Genomic DNA, 21,428 nt, shown 5'->3' on the forward strand with positions numbered 1-21,428 from the left:
ATGCTACCCTTTGCCCTATCACTCTCCCCCCACCAGTAGTGCCTCAACCTTCTCCCTTTCATTCCCCAATAATTATCAATTCCCTAAGGACAGGGATCATTTCTACTAATCCCATTGAATTTTCCCAAGTAATAATAATAATAATTATGGTATTTGTTAAGCGCTTACTATGTGCTTACTAAGCTTACTAAGCTCTGGGGTAGATATAGAGTAATCAGAATGTCCCACGTGGGGCTCACATATTTTAATCCCCATTTTTACAGATGAAGTAACTGAGGCACAGAGAAGCTAAATGACTTGCCCAAGGTCACATAGCAGACAAGTGGCAGAGCAAGAATTGGAACCCACCACCTCTGACTCCCAAGCCTGCACTCTTTCCACTAAGCCACAGTGCTTCTCCTCAATAAATACTATTGATTGATTTAACTTAAAATGTGTGCTTATATCAGTGTACTTCAAAACTTCACTTAGTCATTTGCTTTGCTTTCCCGGTGAGTTGTAGTATAGAGAACACAGAGACCAGTGCTCACTCCAAGTCAGGCAACTTTAATTCAACTCCCCCCCTGGAGGGCTCAACAGAGGACCACCAGCACAGACACTGAAGGTGTCCACAAACTGAGAGTGTGGTGCTTGCAAGGGATGGGTTTTAACACATACTTTCATTTTTAAAATCCCACCCCTGCCTGACACAGTGAGCTCCCCTTGGCCCTCCCCAAGATGCTCCTCCAGAAGTGAACCCTCATTAGTTCCCGTGCTGTCAGTTGGGTTCTGAGGCTTCTCACTGGTGGTTGAGCAGGTAGTTGGCATCCCTCGTTCCCCAGTAATCTCCGTTGGTCACTCTTAGTCCCTCCTCCAACAGTCAGATGATCTCCACCTCAAGGTCTGGTCCTCCATCTTGGAGCCATGAAGAGATGGGTACAGGCCAGGGTCGCCCCCAAAATACCAAGGCATTGGGGAAACATGGGGCACTAGGGTCAATGCCAAGATGGGATAGGGAGTGGATTGGAGGTGTCCTGCAGCAGCAGTGGCTTCAGAAGCATTCTAGGGCTGGGACTGGGGGATGCACCGTGACACCTTGCTGTCAGGATGTGTGTGTAGGAAGGGGGCTCTGGTCCTGGGCCTCTGGAGCCAGTCATACAGGGGAGCCAGGCCCCGGGCATGGTAGAGGGTGGAGGTGCTGCTTGTGGGCACGGAGACTCCTGCTGCACCCCATGGAGGGTGCCACAGATGAGAAAGGGTGGGGGAGAGGAGTGGTGGTGGCGGCCGGTCTGTTAGCTGCCGGGCCACCTCAGGCTGCAGGGGCGACAATGCGGCTTGAATCTCCATTCCCACACCATGGAGCTCAACCCAGACCACATTTTGGAGCTGGGGAGGGGAAGAAACAGCAGAAAAACTGCTGTGGCACTCAGAGGCCCTTTGTGTGGGGCTCTGAGTTGGAAGTAGCCCAGGGCTTAGACATGGAGCCTAAGCCTGAGGAGGGCAAGGGTAATGCACTCATTAATTCATTTATTCGTTTTTCCATTGTTTAGCCTACTTGTAAATAATGTGTGTCGCTTTTTCCCTTAACCCCTGCTCCATCATGGGGAAGCTTCCCTTCATCCTTGACTTATTCCTGAACCAGTCACTGCTGCCCCTTGCCATCACTGAAACCTGGTCCAGCCCAGCAGACAAGGTCTCTCCTGCTGCTCTCTCCAGTGGGAAACTCATCTTTTCCCACTCCCCAGATTCACTGGGAAAGGAGGAGGTGTTGGCTTCCAACTCGTGCTCCATTACCTCTTTTGCACCTTTCCACCTTCCCCACCCCTTTCTTTCCCTTCCTTTGAAGCCCATATCACCTGCCTCTACCATCCATTCCAGATTCAGTGGTAACCTACCATTCCCTAGGTCCCACCTCCAACTTTTTTTAACCATTTTGATACCTTTTTCACATTCTTTCTCTCTCCATCCCTACATTAATCCTTGGGGATTTCAATATCCACCTAGATGTTCCTGACGAACATTCCGCTGCCCGTTTTCTATCACCCCTCAACTCCACTGACCTCTTGTTTCACCCCAGCTCACCCACTGACCAACTTAGACACATGATCGATCTCATCATCTCTAGCCACAGCACAATCTCTACCTTCATCAACTCTGAAATATCTCTACTTGACCAAAACCCCCTCACTTGCCTTCTCTCCCACACACCTTCTCCCTACAAATCTGGCTGTTCCCCCAGAGAGACTTCTGATCTTCTGACACCATCCAATTTTCTCAAGATGTAATAATAATACTGATGGTATTTGTTTAGTGTTTACCATATGCCAGGCACTGTACTAAGTGCTGTGGTGGGTACAAACAAATGAGGTTGGACACAGTCCCTGTCCCACATGGGGCTCACAATCTCAATCCCCATTTTACAGATGACCTTGACTTGTCAAGTTCACACAGCAAACAGGTGGTGAAGCTGGGATTAGAACCCACAACCTTCTAACTCCTAGGCCCATGCTCTAGAGTGATGCTGGCAGAAATCTAGGTAACAGGCCAACTTTCTCTACTCCCAGTCCCATAGCACTTATGTATGCATCTGTAATTTGTTTATTTCTATTAATATCCATCTCCCCCTCTAGACTGTAAGCTTGTTGTGGTCATGGAATGTGTCTGTTAGTTGCTGAACTGGTTTTTCCCCAGTGCTTAGTACAGTGCTGTGCATACAGCACTCAATAAATACAGTTGGCTGACTGACTGTCCTTGAGTTAGATTTCAAACTCCTTGAGAACAGGGACGGTGTGTTTTTCTTGTTTTTGTCTCCCGAGCACTTTATCCTTTGCTCTGTAGAAAGAAGGTGCTTAAAATACTATTGTTTAATTGTTTAATTAATGAGGATTGGCTTTTTAATTACTGGAGACAGTTCCACAAAGGATTATCATTTTGAACTACAGACCAGTTTTTCTGGGAAAACCCCTCGAGATTAACAGATAAAAGGCCTCCTTATCCATTGTCTAAGTGGTTTAAACTAGGTAGTCACTGGCTTAGCAACGAAGGAGCAAAACTGGGGAAGAGGGAGGGTGGGGCATTCGGTGATCCCAATGCCTCTCTACCCACAGCATACTGCGTGTCCCTCTTCCTCGACACAACAGACCCAGAACTCCCCTGCACCTCATTTTTGTCTCCCGGAGAGACAGTAGCTGCAGCAAGACACCCCCGAAGCCTCCCTGCACCCTCTCCACCTGGCTGGGAGGAGCTGTGTCAGAGCAGCAAGCCATCAGGGATGAGGAGGGATACTATTTTGATTTTTTCAGAAACAGTCTCTGTCTCAGCCTCTGTATTCCACTATGATTTTACTGTGTTAGAAGATTGGTTCCTGTACACAGGATCTGACTGATCAGAAGATTTATCAGTCAGAGTTAGCCACTCATGAGTGTGTTGTAAATCAACCCCTTCAACTAGGTGGATGATCAGATAGGGACTCCCAGGGTCAACCATAATCCAATTAAATCCCGGCCCCACCCCCCTTATGTATTTATCTATAATTGATTTATTCATATTAATTTCTGTCTCCCCCTCTGAAAGTTCACTGTGGGCAGGAAATGTGTGTCTCATATTGCTATACTGTATTCCCCCAAGCACTTAATACAGTGCTCTGCACACAGTAAGCACTCAATAAATACGACTGACTGTAGTTTAGGCAATTCACACCCACAGCGAGTACCTTTTGCAAACCATGTGCAAAGTGGTGGAAAATCAGTTGCATGGCCTTTAGAAAAGTAAAAATAATAATTGTGGTACTTGTTAAGTGCTTACTGTGTGCCAGGCACTGTACTAAGCGCTGCTTGCTTTAGTGGAAAGAGCATGGACTTGGGAGTCGGAGGACATGCGTTTTAATTTCAGCTCTGCCACTTGTCTGCTGTGTGACCTTGGCCAAACCACTTAACTTCTCTGTGCCTCAGTTACCTCATCTGTAAAATAGGGATTAAGACATTCAGCCCCATTTGGGAAAACCTAGGAGAAGCAGCGTGGCTTAGGGGAAAGAACCCAGGCTTGGAATCAGATGTCATGGGTTCTAATCCCGGCTCCGCCACTTGTCAACTATGTGAGCATGGGCAAATCACTTCACTTCTCTATGCCTCAGTTACCTCATCTGTAAAATGGGGATGAAGACTGTGAGCCTTACTTGGGACAACCTGATCATTTTGTATCTACCCCAGCGCTTAGAACAGTGCTTGGCACAGAGTAAACGCTTAACAAATACCAACATTAATTACTGGGAGCCATTAATTAAAACGAGTGCTACTTCTCACATGCTCAAGTATAACCCTCAGGCATTTTCTGCTGTACTTGTGCTTAGTCAATTTTCTCCCACCTTTATGTCGCTATCTGTTGCCAAATTGTACTTTCCAAGCACTTAGTACAGTGCTCTACACACAGTAAATGTCCAATACATAAGATTGAATGAATGAATGAATGAATGAATGAATGAATCAGTACCTTTCTTGTTCCTAAAATTTCTACAATACATTTGATCTAGTTCAGTACAAAGCCTAGGTTTGAACTCTGTATTTAAAAGAAAATTTGGAGAATCTGAGGAGAGTCCAGAGAAGAGTGACAAGTGTTAGAAAGTGTGCTCTTAGGGAAAGTGGAAAGAAATTCATTCATTCATTCTATCTCCCTTCCTTCCTTCCTCTACCCTTCCTTCCTCATTTTCATTCTTCTTTTTTCCTTTTCTCCTTTCTCTTTTCCTTTCATTCATTCTTTCATCCTTTCATTTTATCCTTTCATTCATTCAGTGGTTTGAGTACCTACTGCGAGCAAAATATTGTACAAAGTACTGAAGAAGAATACAATAAAGAATGAATATAACTCTGGCCTTAAGATGCCTCACAACTCTAAAGATCTAGAAATGGGAGTGTTCAACCTAAAGAAGGAAAATCTGAGGAGTTACAGAATGCTGAACAAATTGTTCTCCATTTTCCCAGAGGAACAGAGAGGAAATAAATTCAAGTTGCAACTACAAAGAATTAGTGTATACAATAGGAAGAACTTCCTAGATATCATGGAGATTATTCCCTGGAAGGTGTGAAGCTTTCAACCTGGAAATCTTAAACATTCCCTGTTGAATACAAGAGCTGTTGACCTTTGGAAGCTCTTTCTAATGTTAAACTCCCTGACATCCTATTATTCAGTTCAATTCATGCCCTAATCTGGAGTGCATCTTGCAATAAATTCCCTTCTTCTCTGCCCAAACCTATGTATTTTATATAGAAGAATATTCTTCCCAACATGGTGATGTAGAGATGCTACCTTGAATTTCCTTTTTCCCCTTCATAGCCCTAATCCAGGGTGGTTGGTGGTGGGGCAGAGAGGGGAGGGAAAGAAGGTTAAAAAGAGAGTTATCCTTCCCCATCTTTCTCTAACATGAAAAACTGGGACAAATAAAATCAGGAATGAAAAAGCACACTTTGAAGACCAGGTGCTTTAGAAGTCATAGATATTATGATGCTATCATATCAGAGTCTTTAATTTTACTCTTTGTATGTAACCACATTGAAATGATGAATTAGTTTAATTAAGAATAATTTTTTAAACATTGAAAATAGAATTTGCTTCCTTGGGACTCCATGAATCACTTGATTTCATTGTATATTTCTTACCAAATGCATGACTTTTGTTGAATCGCAGCCATGTCGACAAGGTTTCCAGAGCAAGTGTTGGTCTAGACTCCCCCTGTGAAGATCTTTATAGATTCAGTAAAACTATTAGAAACACAGATTCTTCATAGAGAGCTCAGGATAACTCCTTCCAGGGAAACTTAGACTGGTGAAATGGAGCCAACTCTCCTCCCTGGTGCTGACCTGATACCTATGTATGAACAGACTTCCCAAGGAAATTGAGAATTTGGCATTATGGGTGATCTTTGAATGGATTACAAGATAGGGAGCCATATTATCTGGATGGTTGAAGCATTTGTTGGGATGGAGTTAGAAGGTGGGACACTATAACCTCTTGAGATCCCTTCCATCTTATAGTTTTGGAATTATATAGCTGCCCAAAGAACCCCTGGTTTACAAAGACTAGAAAGTCAAGTTTTACATGTCCAAAACTGAGCTCCTTATCTTCCCTCCCAAACCCTGTCCTCTCCCTGACTTCCCTGGCACTGTGGATGGCACAACCATCCTTCCCGTCTCACAGGCTCACAACCTTGGTGTCATCCTTGACTCAGACTCAGAATGAATGTGTCTCATTCACCCCACACATCTATTCCATCACCAAAACCTGCCTGTCTCACCTTCACAACATCACCAAGATCTGCCCTATCTTCTCCATCCAAACTGCTACCTTGCTGATACAATCCCTCATACTATCCCGAATGGATTATTGCATCAGTCTTCTCTCTGATCTCCCATCCTTCTGTCTCTCCCCATTTCAGTCTAAGTTTCACTATGCTGCCTGGATTTTCTTTCTACAGAAACGCTCTGGGCATGTCACTTCTCTCCTCAAAAACCTCCAGTGGTTTCCTATCAACCTTTGCATGAAACAAAAACTCCTTACTCTTGGCTTCAAAGCTCTCCATTACCTTGCCCCCTCCTTCCTCATCTCCCTTCTCTCTTTCTACTGCCCACCCCATACACTCTGCTCCTTTGCCGCTCACCTCCTCACTGTCCCCATTCACGCCTATCCTGCCGTCGACCCCTGGCCCCCGTCCTACTTCTGTCCTGGAATGCCTTCTCTCCTCAAGTCTGCCAAACTAGCTCTCTTCCCCTCTTAAAAGCCCTATTGAGAGCTCACCTCCCCTAAGAGGTCTTCCCAGATTGAGCTCCCTCTTTCCCTCTGCTCCCCCTTCCCCTCCCCCTCTGCTCTTCCCCCTTCCCCTCGCCTCAGCACTGTGCTCATTTGTATGTATTATTTATTACCCTATTAATTTTGTTAATGAGGTGTACATCCTCTTGATTCTTTTTACCTTGATGATATTGTCTTGTTTTGTTTTGCTCTGTTTTGCTCTGCTGTCTCCCCCGTTTAGACTGTAAGCCCGTCATTGGGCAGGAATTGTCTCTAACTGTTGCCGAATTGTACATTCCAAGCGCTTAGTACAGTGCTCTGCACATAGTAAGTGCTCAATAAATATTATTGAATGAATGAATGAATGAATGCATGAATAAATGAGAAAGTTCCAGGCAGGCTTGAAAAGAAAGATAGACTCATCTACCTACTCAAGAATCATGGATTTTCTTATTCTTTATGAAATGCCTATAAGATGATGAACTAAAATTTATACACCTCCAAAGAAATGTTCATTGTAGCCTCTGAAGCTCTAGAGAGACTCGGGTAATGAGGAATTAAGTGTATTGTGTTTATTGTATTTATTTAGAGAAGCAGCGTGGCTCAGTGGAAAGAGCACGGGCTTGGGAGTCGGAAGTCATGAGTTCGAATCTCGGCTCTGCCACTTGTCAGCTGTTTGACTGTGGGCAAGTCACTTCACTTCTCTGTGCCTCAGTTACCTCATCTAATAATGTTGGCATTTGTTATGCACTTACTATGTGCCGAGCACTGTTCTAAGCGCTGGGGTAGACACAAGGGAATCAGGTTGTCCCATGTGGGGCTCACAGTCTTAATCCCCATTTTACAGATGAGGTAACTGAGGCACAGAGAAGTTGTGACTTGCCCACTGTCACACAGCTGACAAGTGGCGGAGCCGGAATTTGAACTCATGACCTCTGACTCCAAAGCCCGTGCTCTTTCCATTGATCCATGCTGCATCTGTAAAATGGGGATTAACTGTGAACCTCATGTGGGACAACCTGATGACCTTGTATCTACCTCAGTGCTTAGAACAGTGCTCGGCACATAGTAAGCACTTAACAAATACCAACATTATTATTATTATTATTCTTTCAAAGCCTCTGGGACCGCAGATGCTTATTAATTAGGGACAGTGTGTCGCTAACTTGTGGGGACAAGTTTTTGGGGAGATTAGAGGAACAGCAGTTCCCCTAAAGGTGAGGATCATCCCTGCCTGAAACCCCATCAAAGCCACTGTTCCTTAGACAGCAGGAAACAGACAATGTTGAATGTTGTATAATCTTCATTTCCCTTCTGAATTGTAGAGGGAGGAAATAATGTGACACAGTTTCTTAATGTTGTTCAATAGCTTCTGAATCTCATGCACATGAGATCATGAATGTGCATTTCAGTTCCAGGATTAATATTATCTTTGGAAAACTGGGCTTTGACTATGCCCACATTCTCATACTCCACTCACCTCCCATGATCCTCATCACCTCATATCAGAAGGTGGATTCACTGAGTGTGCAGCATTCTGCTATGCACATGGGAAAGTATAACAAAAGCAGAATACATATTCCCAGTCCATAAGGACCTTCAGTCTAATGGTGGGAGCAGGCAAATAAAAATGAGGTACAAGTCATATGGGTAAGAGGATATAATGAGAACTAATTCAAATATATCAGGCTAAATCTAAACCTGCATATAAACACCACATATTATATATGCTTATGTCTCCCCATCTTTATAAACATTCCCTTGACCTCATGGCTCCCTCCAGTTACCATTCCATCTTCCTCTTACGATTCCTCTCCAAACTCCTTTGAGTGAATTGTCTACACCCTCTGCCTCCACTTCCTCTCCTCCAATTTTTTCCTTGATCTCCTCCCGTCTGGCTTCCACCCCCTTCACTCCAAAGAAACTAGCCTCTCAAAGGTCACAGTGATCTCCTTTTTGCCAAATCCAATGGCCTCTACTCCATCCCTCCTTGACTTTCCAACTGCCTTCAACACTGATGACCACTCCCTTCTCCTGGAAACATTATTCAATCTTGTCTTCACTGACAATGTCTTCTCTTGTCCGCCTCCTATCTCTCTGGTTACCCCTTCCCAGTCTCTTTCACAGGCTTCTCCCTCCCACCCTTTAACTGTGGGACCCTCACAGGGCTCAATTGGGGTCCTATCGATTCTCCATTTTACATTTACTCCCTTGGAGATTCTCATCTGCTCCCATGGCTTCAACTACCATCTCTACGCAGATGATCTTTCTCCTTCTCTGCATACTTGTATTTCTTCTTACCTTAAAGGTATCTCTTCTTGGATATCCTGCCCACACTTCAAACTTAACATGAATGAAACATAACTCCTCATCTTCCCACCCAAACCCCATCCTTTCCCTGACTTTCCCATCCCAGCAGATCTCCAAATTTACAATTATTCACAGTAGAGAAAGGAACCAGGAGCACAGAAAATCCAAATAGAGGGTAGTCACCAGCCATTCCTCTCTGTTCCTGAATAGGAAATATGGAAAACTAAGAGAATCAGCTGCAGGTCCCATAAGGTGAGCTCTTTGGAAGTGGGAAGGGTAGAGAAAGAAGGTCTCTAAAATGCTTTGGAAAAGTGCAAAGAGAATATAAGAATACTAGTAATTCCACTGTAGAATCCATGTCAGCAGTTCATCTCAGACTGGGGCAACAAGATGATTGAAGGCACAGTGTGATGGATGTCTTCCTTAGTATCTATCCTAATGGGTAGAGATGCTTTCCCACTAATACCACAGGAGGAATTGCTTATTCATGAATAATCCCAGCCCTTATGAAACCTAATGATGTCCTTGCCTTGTCTTCCTTCCTGTGGTAATAAATTCCAAATATTTACCCTTCACTTTGTAAAATGTTTCCTTTGGTTTGTTTTGAATTTACTATCTGTTGGGACATTAACTAAACAATGATTCTATATTCACCCTGCCCACACACTTTATGATTTAATGGAGTCTTTCACAGAGAATGGTGGGTGAGCCTTGGGTTTAGAGAGTAGGGCTGTAAAGGGCTAAGCTCCTTGAAGGCAGGGATCATGTATACTACTTTACTGTACTCTCCCAACATTTTACTAAAGTGTTATGCCTAGAGTAGATGCTCAAGAAATATTATTGATTGATATATACACACACACTCACACATAAACATACTCTTCCATAATATGGATGATCTCCTCTTCTCTTGTAAACCTTTGGATTTGACTTTGCTCGTTCCTCACCCTGAGGGAAAATAGAAGCCTTCAGGAGGATGAAAGAGGCCCTTCAGCTAATTATTGTGGGAAACTGACAGAGTGCCTATAAATTGTCTATAGATTGTGCAGATCTGGTTTTCCAAGATACAACTTAGATCAGTGTCAGGGAGAAATTCTTGTCCCCTCAGGGCCTGCTCAAAAGTGAATGGGAGAATGAAATTGGGGATAATAATTAGTTATGATGAACAAACTGACTTTGTTCCCCCTTGGGATACATGACAACCCAGTGGAAAAATCACAGTCCTGGAAGTCAGGTGATGTGGGTTCTAAGCCCAACTCCACCACTTCCCTGCTGTGTAACCTTTGGTAAAGTCAATTTCTCCATATCTCAGTATCCTCATCTGTAAAATGGAGATAAAATACTTATTTTTCTCCCTATCAGACTGTGAGCCTTATGTGGTAAAGGGACTGATTGGCTTGATTATCTTGTTTCTGCACCAAACTTAGTACAGTGCCTGATATATTTTAAGTGCTTAACAATCACCACTAAGGACAGGGCAAGAGTCAGGAGGTTTCAATTTCAGAGTAAAGTTTTAGTTTGACATGAGTGAGAGTCTTTTTGCTTGTAGAAGAATAGAACATATCCTCAGGGTTATAAGTCTAACCTAAGACCATCATTCTCTGCAACTGGAGATACATTTTCCAGACCAACACCTCCCTGTCCCGAGGCTCTTGTGACCAGCCCAGAGCCCTGGAGTCTCTGTTGAATGCCATTTCACCCCACTCTGGCTTCCGAATCACTAAGTCAAAGATTCCCCTCATTTATCTACTTACTAGTTAATTTCATATCCACCAACATTTGAAGCAGCGTGGCTCAGTGGAAAGAGCTTGGGCTTCGGAGTCAGAGGTCATGAGTTCGACTCCCGGCTCTGCCACTTGTCAGCTGTGTGACTGTGGGCAAGTCACTTAACTTCTCTATGCCTTAGTTCACTCATCTGTAAAATGGGGATTAAAAGTGTGTGAGCCCCTCGTGGGACAACCTGATTACTCTGTATCTCCCCCACCGCTTAGAACAGTGCTCGGCACCTAGTAAGCATTTAACAAATACCAACATTATTGTATTTCTACCTCCTTTCAACCTTGTTTAACAAATGTATTTTCATCCAGAGAGTCTCTTTGCCTTCACCATTATATTGTAAACCCCTTAAAGGCATTCCTAAGAAACAGGCAGTGATGTTCCTTTCCCTGGAGGAATGGAAATGGGGAGATCCAGGGTTGGACAAACTTCCATTATATTGAGAAAATTCCCAAGAAATTAGGGCACTGGTTAGAATTTTCAGTAGATTGTCAAGAGGAGGGAGTTTCTGCAGATTGATGATGTCACATATTTAAATTAAATCCAAGGTAGATTTCCTGGCTTTCCCCTCTCTAGGACACAATGGGTCACTCAGCAGGTTACAGAACATTTTCCCTATATGGTTTCTGGCCTCAGTTCACCCCACAAATGTGGTCTTGACCCAGCAACCTCTTCAATGCCCTTTTGATGTCCTTGTTCCTCAATGTGTAGGTCAGGGGTTGAGCACAGGAGTGACAGTGGTGTACAAGAGGGTGAGGAACTTGCCCTGCTCCTGGGAGGAGCTGGTGTGGGGCAGAATGTACATGTAGATGATCGTTCCAAAAAACAAGGATGCCACAGTGAGCTGAGATCCACAGGTCTCAAAGGCCTTTCGCCTCCCGGTGCCTGACTTGATTTTCAGGACAGCTCTGGTGATGGCACAGGAAGAGGCCAGGAGGAGAGAGGCAGGCATCATGAGAATGAGGACCCTAAAAGCAAACACTGTGGCTCCACTCCAGCGTGTGTCCACAAAGGCCATTTTAATCAGGGCTGGGACTCCATATATGAAGTGGCCCACCTGCCGGTGGCCACATCGGGGAAGAACCAGAGCAATGGTGCTCAACACCAGGGAGTTGGTGAGCCTGCAAAGCCAGGCCACACCCACCAGCCACCAGCAGAGACCAGGGTGCTTGAGAACAGTATAATGAAGAGGGTGGCAAACGGCAGCATAATGATCATAGGCCATGGTGGCCAGGAGGATGCACTCAGTAGAACTCAACATCAAGGCTACGTAGAGCTGAATTACACAACCCCTGTAGCTGATAGTCTTCTCTGGCCCTCCCAAGTTCCACAGCAGCTGGGGGATGATGTAAGTGCTTAAGGCAGCATCGATGAAGGAGAGGTGGCACAGGAAGAAATACATGGGTGTGTGGAGTCGGGGATCCAAACTGGACACTAGGATGATGGCCTTGTTGCCCATTAGGTTCAGGAGGCAGAGGAGCAGGATAACCCCAAATAACAAGACCTGCAGGGTGCCTTGGTCAGTGAAGCCCACCAGGATGAAGTCCGTTAGAGAGCTCCCACTGGCTCCGCTCAGCATTTCTCCCCTGCTGGGAGAGAAAGAAAACATCCACAGAGTGGATCATACATTAACAGATAGAAGAGCTACTATACATGAGCCAGCTTCTTTTCAAATCCTGATATGAAAATGAGGCCTCTTGGCTTGATGAATACTTTTTCAGTCCAGTTGAGGGGATTCATGAGATACTTCAAAAGGAACATTCTATTTAGCTTCATTCATTCATTCATTTAAACATATTTATTGAGTGATTAAATAGTCCTCCTCCTACTAGGTACATCGAACTCTTGGCACCTAGGCTTGCATTTTATAAGGGCACAGTCCAGAGATATGAAGTGCATGTGTTTTGTATAGGGACAGGTAAAGAGAGAATCAGAAGGAGAAGAGAGCACATGGAAGAGGGAAAGGTATTGAAATAACCACCATACTTTAATAAATTTGTCGTCGTTTAGAATCTAATTACATTACACTTTCTTCATTCACTACAGCACCTAAGCCTATCAGTACCTACACAACTGATTTTTGCAGAAGCTGATAAGTGTTATCTTTCATTCCATATACAGCCTAAGAAAATATAACGTAGATTATGTGATCTAGTGAAAAGAGCATGGGGCTGGGAGTCATAAGATGCCAACTTTGCTACTGGCCTATTGTTTGACCTTGGTCAAGTGACTTAACTGCTCTGTTTTCTCTTCTGAAAAATGTCTGTTCTCCTTCCTTCTTAGACTGTGATCTCCATGTTGGAAAGGGGCTGTGTGTGATCTAATTGTCTTTTATCAACCCTAGAGGTTGGTAAATAAAGAATTTTCAAATATTACATTATTTGTGGGAATGAAGCATTATCTAGGACAGATGGAGTGGCGGGGTGGGGGGGAACGTAGAAAGGGTGGTGGGGGAGACCCCTGCTAGGATGGGAATCAGATGATTAACATCCACTGATGAGTAGTGTGACTTGTACAAATAATTTAAATAAGCCTCTCGGAATTCCAGTTCCCCCATCTGTAAAGTAAATGGAAGAATCTCAACTTCACAGGAAGGCAGTGTGGCTCACTGGGAAAAAGTGAAACCAAACAAGATGGCTAATACCTTCATGACGTGCCTTCATGAGACACCTGTTGATAAGTAAAATAAATATATCTTCTATAGACATCATGGAATATTTAGAGAGAAATATGGAGGAGCTACCTCAGCTAGTCCCCATAAAGAGCAAAAAAATGGCTATTTTGCAAAGCTTGAATTCACTTTCTCCTAGAGCCATGCAAGGTGTAGATGAATGTCAGTGACCTTTTGGTATTTAGGCAGTAGAACATTTCTGAAATAATATGACTTAAGGCAAGGAATAAGTAACAGATATGAAAAGTCAAAAAGGAGGAGAGGATTGCCCCGCTTCCAGTACTGATCTTTTGTTTTCTTTCCCTCTTCTGATCCCAAAAGGAGCCAATGTAAATGTTCCTCATCTATGAAATGAACTTGAATCCCATATGGGATCATGATTGTCCTGTCTGATGGTCTTGCATTTTCCCAAAACTTTAGCACGGAGTGAACATTTAATAAACCCCATAATTATATGAAAGAAGCATGTAATCAGACTTCTAACAAAGAACAGGACATAGTACTTAAGGATTTGTGACCCTAAGGAAGTTTTCAAGAGCATGTACCGAAGGTGTATGTGATGATGATGGCATTTGTTGAGCGCTTACTATGTGTATATGTGTGTATGCTTTGGCATACCCAACACAGACCTCCCGTACACACAACGGATGTTCATGCTGAGAAAGAATGCATTAACCTTTAAAACATTCATGAAAATTATGGAATAACAGTGATTTTATACTAAGTCCAAGGTGACAACTGCCCACTCTATTAAAAAAAATCTGGAATATGCTACCATACCCAATGAGGTGTAGCATAGAAAACAAAGAAACAACACCTCCCTCCAGTTCTCTTTTTTCTCTTCAAATGCCGTTGAGTCGTTTCTGACCCATAAAAACTCCATGAAGACACCCGTTTCAGAACGTCCCATCTTCTCTCATAAAGTCGTTTTGGTGTGTATCCATAGAGTTTTCTTGGTGAAGATACAGATGGGGTTTACCATTGCCTTCTTCAGTGCAATAAAAACTTGAGTCTCTATCATTGTCTTTGATCAACGTTTTGATCACTTGATCACCCACCTGTGACTTTTTCCCATGCTGCTGCTGTCCAGCACAGTTGAATTGACTTTGTCTGACCCTTCAGTTTAGGCCTTACCATTATTGGTTACCCTATATGGCATAGTTCTATGCTTCATCAGGATATGCAAACTTTCCTGCCATGATAAGGCATTGATTCACAAGACAGCTTCCCATGTCAGGCATCTTTAATCCCACTCCCCCTCCTGTGAGGGCTCAACCCACTACAGTCAGGCCCCGAAGCTGAGCAGACCATGAACTGAGTGCTAGCCACTCACATGGGAGGCTTTAACACATCCTTTCATTTACATTAACCTGGCCCAGGCTGACGTGGTCAGTTCCACTTGGCCCTCCCAAACATGCTCTCATGGGAGCAAACTCTCTTTAGACAAGCTGTGAGTTATGTGCCAGGGTTTCTCATTGCTGGTTGAGCAGGGAGTTGGCATCCTTAGTTCTCCAATTGTCCCCATTCATCTCTTTTTGTCCCACCTCCAAAGGTCCGATGATCTCAAACCTGTGGCCTGATCTGCCAAATTGGAGTCATGTAGCCTAGGGTGTGTGGGAGTGTGTGTGTGTGTGTGTGTGTATGTGTGTGTGTGTTGGGGGGGTGGACCAGGGGGCACCCACTAGATACCAAGAGGCTGGGAAAACATGGGGCACTAGGGTCAATCCCAACTGGGATAAGGCGGGGTTAGAGGTGTTCTGCAGCAGCAGTAGCTGCACTCCAGGGCTGGGACTGGAGGATGCGCTGTGTATCCTTGGTGTTGGAGTGTGTGAGTTGGGGGGAAGGGGATGATGTTCCTGGGCACTGGAGCCGGTCAGATAGTGGAGCCAGGCCTCAGGACTGGTAATAATAATAATAATAATGGTATTTGTTAAGTGCTTACTATATGCCAGGCATTGTATAAGCACCGGGGTGGATACAAGCAAATCAGGTTGGACACAGTCCCTGATCTGCATAGGGCTCATAGTCTTAATTTCCATTTTGCTGGTGAGTTAACTAAAGCACAGAGAATAATAATAATAATAATGACATTTTTAAGCTCTTACTATGTATCAAGCACTGTTCTAAACCCTGGTGTGGATACAAGATAATCAGGTTGTCCCAAGTGGAGCTCACAATCTTAATCCCCATTTCCTAATGAGGTAACTGAGGCACAGAAAAGTTAAGTGGCTTGCCCAAGGTCACACAGCAGACAAGTGGAGGACCCACTGGGAACCATGTCCTCCAACTCCCAAGCCCGGGCTCTTTCCACTAAGCCACGCTGCGAGAAGTGAAATGATTTGCCCAAGGCCACACAACAGACAACGGGTGAAGCTGGGTTTAGCATCCATCACCTTCTGACTCCCAGGCCCGTGCTTCCAGCTTCTCATGCTGGTAGGGGGTGGAGGCGTTGCAGGCGGGCACAGAGACCCCTGCTATACGCCAAGGAAGTGATTCAAAGTGATGGTGGCTCAGCCCTTGGCAGGCACTTCAGGGGTTAAGGGCTGGGGGAGGGCAGGAGCGCAGCAGGTTGGAGCCCCCTCTGTGCACTATGAGGTCACCTTGGACTACGGGGGCAACAACGAGGGCTGAATCTCCCTTTCTATCTGCAGCAGAGCACAACCCATACTGGGTTTGGAGCCAGGGAAGGGAAGGAACAGTGAGGGGGAAAAACTCCAAGAAAGCAAAGGCTACATACAAGAGGTGCCTGGCACCCCTCTGTCCCGGAGCCCAAGTCTCAGGAGGGCAAGGGTAAGAGTATATACATATAGAAAATATACACTTTTATTTTAAGGTATTGTCATTTCATGTAGTTTTTGGAGAAGCAATTGGGCCTAGTGGATACAGCAGGAGCCTGGATTCTAGTATCAGTACCACCACTTGTCTGCTTGTGACCTTAGGCCTCAGTTCCCTCTCCTGTAAAATGGGGATTTATACTGTGAGCCTTATGTGGGATAGGGACTGTTTTCAACCCCATTTGCTTGTATCTACTCCAGTGCTTATGAAAGCACTTGGCACATAGTAAGCACTTAACAAATTCCCCAATTATTATTATTATTGTGTGGGATAAGGACTGCCTCCAAAGTGACTAGCTTGTATCTACTCCAGTGCTTAGAACAGTGTCTGGCACATAGGAAGTGATTCATTATAGTCATAATAATAATAATGGTATTTGTTAAACAAAAGAAGAATCAAGACTGATATGGAATTCTGACTGGATTATCATCATGTCAATCAGGGATTAGTCACTTGTTAGGTATTTTTCAGCTGAGGGATAAAAATAGAAACACTTAAATAATTTTCTCCCTCAACCTTCTGTGATGCTCTTGTACGGTTAAAGACATATCTTCAATATATTTTAAAGTCTGTCTCCCTTCTAGACTATAAACTCCTTGTGGGTGGGGAGCATGCCGGTTGTATTGTCCCACATGAGGCTTGCCGTCTAGGAGGAAGGGAGAAAAAGGATTGAATACCCATTTTGCAGGTGAGAAAACTGGCACAGAGAAGTGACTTGCCCATGGTCATACAGCAGGTAAAAAATGGAATCAGGAGAGGAACCCAGGTTACCTGATTCTACTAAGCTGACTGCATACATGCAGTTTAGCTGAACAGACGGGGCCATGTCTGTGGCAGGTCAAGGTAGTTTTAGTTTGCAATTAATCAATCAATTATACTGATTGCTTACAGTGTACAGAGCACTGTACTAAGCACTTGGGAGAGTACAACAGAATTAGCAGACACGTTCTCTGTCCATAACAGACTTACAGTGTAGAGGCAGGCATTAATATAAATAAATTATATAATTTATGGATATGTACATAAGTGCTATGAGGTTGAGGGTGAAGCAAATTCCAAAAGGTCAAAGGTCAAAGATCCAAGTGCAGGTTTGAATATAAGAGTTGGGTGCAAATACATTCATTTGGTGCTGCACTAAGTGAATGAATGAATGAATGAATGGTAATAATAATAATAATAATGGTGGTATTTGTTAAACGCTTACAATGTACAAAGCACTATTCCAAGAGCTGGGGGGATACAAGCTGATCAGGATGTCCCACTTGGGGCTCACAGTTTTAATCCCCATTTTACAGATGAGGTAACTGAAGCACAGAGAAGTGAAGTGACTTGCCCAAAGTCACCCAGCTGACAAGCGGCAGAGCCGGGATTAGAACCCATGACCTCTGACTCCCAAGCCCGGGCTCTTTCCACTGAGCCATGCTGCTTCTCGAATGAATGAATGATCACCACCACCCACCCTGTCATCAGGGTGCCAGGGTTAATCCATGACCAAGATTCCATCCCGGCTGACTGTGAGACCACTTTGTCACTTCCTTTCTTCCACCTTGCCCTTTCTCCCTCCTACCTTGGCCCTGGCCTGCACCACTCTACCCTAAGGGAAAGGTGACCAGGTGGGCAAGATGCCCATTTAAGTATCAGTAAGTCCTGCTGACTTAAATTCCTAGTGAGTACATGACTGGCAAGTATCAGAATGAGAGTGGTGCTGCCCAAACCACTACCCCTGGATTAATTTATTGTCACATGTTTTCAATCTTGAAGTTAATTGTGTTGGACTGAGGCTCATCCTATGGTTGCAACGGGAGACTCCATTATTACCACTGAACACTATCAACCATCAACTGCGAGCAGAATGCAGGGTACATGACCACTTCAGAGTCAAGTTCCCAGGTCTTTTCTCTCACAATCATCTTTGTCCATGTGGCTACTTTTGGTACTCTTGACAGCTTCCTCTTCCTTAAACTCCTATCAGACTAGTTTAGCTAATGTGATTATCTGGGTATAAGAAGCAACATGATGAAGTGGATAGAGCCCGGGCCAGGGAGTCAGAAGGTCATGGGTTCTAACCCCAGCTCCACCACTTGTCTGCTTTATGGCTTTGGTCAAATCACCTCACTTCTCTATGCCTCAGTACCTCATCTGTAAAATGGGGATTGAGACTGTGAGCCCCATGTGGAACAGGGACTCTGTCCAACTCAATTTGCTTGTACCCACTCCAGTGCTCAGTACAGTGCCTGGCCCATAGTAAGTGCTTAACAAATACCACAGTTATCATTATTATTGTTATTATTATCCTCTAACTTCTCAGCTCTCACCTTCTTTGTTTCATTCATTGGCTCTTCTTTTCCCTCTTGTCCACTAACTGTGGGAATCCCCCAGTGTTCTGTTCTGTTCCAAGTCCTTTATTCTTCTCACTTTATACTCCTCTCATTCCCATTATTTTTAATCATGCTTCCCTGCATCTCCCAACAGTTATTGGAGGGCAGGGATGATGTCTACTCCTTTTTGTGTATACTCAGAAGAACTTAATTTAGTGCTCTGCAGTAAGAAGGTGTTCAATCGATACTATTGACTGATTGATAAGCTGCTGCCCTGCCATTAGAGATATTACCAATTTCCCAGTCGGAAGACACAAATTCCTGCAATAAAGGGGCTTGTCACTCCAGTTAAGTATCTGTTCTGTTGTGTGTAGGTACTGGGTGAGTGCAGGCATCTGGTTTGTGAATGTAGGGTGGGAATGGGTACTAAATAAAGTGACAAGCAGCATTGTGTAGTGGAAAGAGCAAGGACCTGGGAGTCAGAGGCCCTGGGTTTTTATCTTAGCTCCACCATTTGTCTGCTGGGTGACCTTGGGCAAGTCACTTAACTTCTCTGTGAATCAGTTACCTCATCTGAAAAATGGGAATTAAGACTGTGAGACCCATGTGGGGCATTGGACTTTGTCGAACCTAATTAGCTTGCGTCTAACCCAGCATTTATTACAGTGCCTGTCACCTAATAAGCGCTTAACAAAGAGAGTAAAAAAAAACCCCAAGTCTGTTAAACATCTTAAATTCCTAAAACACTCTATATCTCTGCTGTTCATTAGTAATATTGAGCTCTTACAGTCAGTCAGTCATTTCTTTATGAAGAGTAAATCCTGAGATTGCAGGACCCAGAGGGACTGGAAAACCGTGCCATACCCTAAAATCGTGCCTGGACAACCTGCTCACTTCTCCCAGCCCTACGGACACTGCGCAACTTCAACAAGAGAGTTTGATTCAGTGTGTGGCAATTTTGAGGCTTACCATTAAGAGAAACAATGGCACTCAAAAACTGATTAAGTAGAAAGATAAGAATGGAAGCAATATAAACGTGTCATGTTCGATACACTTTCCTTAGAGAGGATAAACTAATAATACATCTCTGAAAAGCTATGACACCTTGAGCTTAACTGTTGTAGTTCAGAATGGGTGGATTCAACACAGCAGGTTGCAATAGACTGAGGGTTGGCATTGTAAACATATTTGCACAATGACACCCACACAAACATGCACACGTGCACCTATACACACACAATCATTCATTCATTCAGTCATATTTATTGAGCGCATACTGTGGGCAGAGCACTGTACTAAGTTCTTGGAAAGTACAATTTGGCAACAGAAACAATCTCCATTTATTCATTCATTAATAATAATAATGTTGGTATTTGTTAAGCGCTTACTATGTGCCGAGCACTGTTCTAAGCGCTGGGGTAGACATAGGGGAATCAGGTTGTCCCACGTTGGGCTCACAGTCTTGATCCCCATTTTACAGATGAGGGAACTGAGGCACAGAGAAGTTAAGTGACTTGCCCACAGTCACACAGCCGACAAGTGGCAGAGCTGGGATTCGAACTCATGAGCCCTGACTCCAAAGCCCATGCTCTTTCCACTGAGCCACGCTGCTTCTCTATTCATTCATTCATTCTCTATTCATTCATTCAATAGTATTTATTGACCGCTTACTATGTGCAGAGCACTGTACTAAGCACTTGGAATGTACAAATCAGTAACAGATAGAGACAGTCCCTGCCCTTTGACGGGCTTACAGTCTAAGCGAGGGAGACAGACAGACAAGAACAATGGCAATAAATAGAATCAAGACAACAGGCTCACAGTCTAGAAGGGGGAGACAGACAACCAAACCAAACAAGTAGAAAGGCATCAATAACATCAAAATAGATGAATAGAATTATAGATATATACACATCATTAATAAAATGAATAGAATAATAAATATGTACAAATATACACAAGTGCTGTGGGGTGGGGAAGGGGGTAGAGCAGCGTGAGGGAGTAGGGATGATGGGGAAAGGAAGAGGAGCAGAGCAAAAGAAGGGCTCAGTCTGGGAAGGCCTCCTGGAGGAGGTGAGCTCTCAAGGCTTTGAAGGGGGGAAGAGAGCTAGTTTGGCGGATGTGAGGAAGGAGCATGTTCCGGGACAGAAGTAGGATTTGGGCCAGGGGTCGACGGTGGGACAGGCGAAAATGAGGTACACTGAGGAGGTTACTGGCAGAGAAGTGGAGTGTGGAGGCTGGGCTATAGAAGGAGAGAAGGGAGGTGAGGTAGGAGCGGGCAAGGTGATGGAGAGCTTTGAAGCCACACACACACACACACACACAACCTTCTCCTCTCTCGAATCCATTCCAGAGTATATCATATTTGCCCCAACAAACCAATGGAAATGATTCTCCTGCCTTTCAGTAGAGGGGAGAAGCAAATTCTGTTGACATGGAAAAAGATTCTAAATTCTTTTGGAATCACAACAGAGGAATTATAATAGATATCAACTTTGTTCTGGAATTGGATTTCTTCCTTGATCCATCCCTCCCCTCTAAAGATACCCCCAAAGAAACCACATTTTCAGATCCCAGATACCTACCTCAATTCACCACTGTCTCCTGGAGAGAAAAACTGACCCAATTCAGCAGATTGACAGATCCTTGTTTCTCTCTCTCCTCCTGAACAATTGATAGCTTATTTCTCTGTGGTGATCATAGAGAAGAAGATCTAGGCTCAGAACTCTGGATGGTTGCACTGGTTAATTTTAGCAATGCAT

The 21,428-nt window shown here is 44.2% G+C and overlaps 1 protein-coding gene across 1 annotated transcript; it reads right to left on the reverse strand.

Annotated features, from left to right (window-relative positions):
• Positions 1-11,554: 11,554 nt before the first annotated feature.
• On the reverse strand, positions 11,555-12,341 carry LOC100075449 (putative olfactory receptor 2W6). Its single transcript, XM_007664616.3, has one exon. It carries the CDS (start codon positions 12,299-12,301, stop codon positions 11,555-11,557), a length of 747 nt encoding a protein of 248 aa, XP_007662806.3. The 5' UTR covers positions 12,302-12,341.
• Between the last annotated feature and the right edge of the window lie 9,087 nt (positions 12,342-21,428).

Source organism: Ornithorhynchus anatinus, chromosome 19 (assembly GCF_004115215.2).
Source record: "Ornithorhynchus anatinus isolate Pmale09 chromosome 19, mOrnAna1.pri.v4, whole genome shotgun sequence".
Taxonomy (NCBI): Eukaryota; Metazoa; Chordata; class Mammalia; order Monotremata; family Ornithorhynchidae; genus Ornithorhynchus; species Ornithorhynchus anatinus.

Excerpts from the sequence above, each read along its gene's own strand:
- LOC100075449 (XM_007664616.3), bottom strand. The coding sequence starts at position 12,301 with ATGGGCAACAAGGCCATCATCCTAGTGTCCAGTTTGGATCCCCGACTC.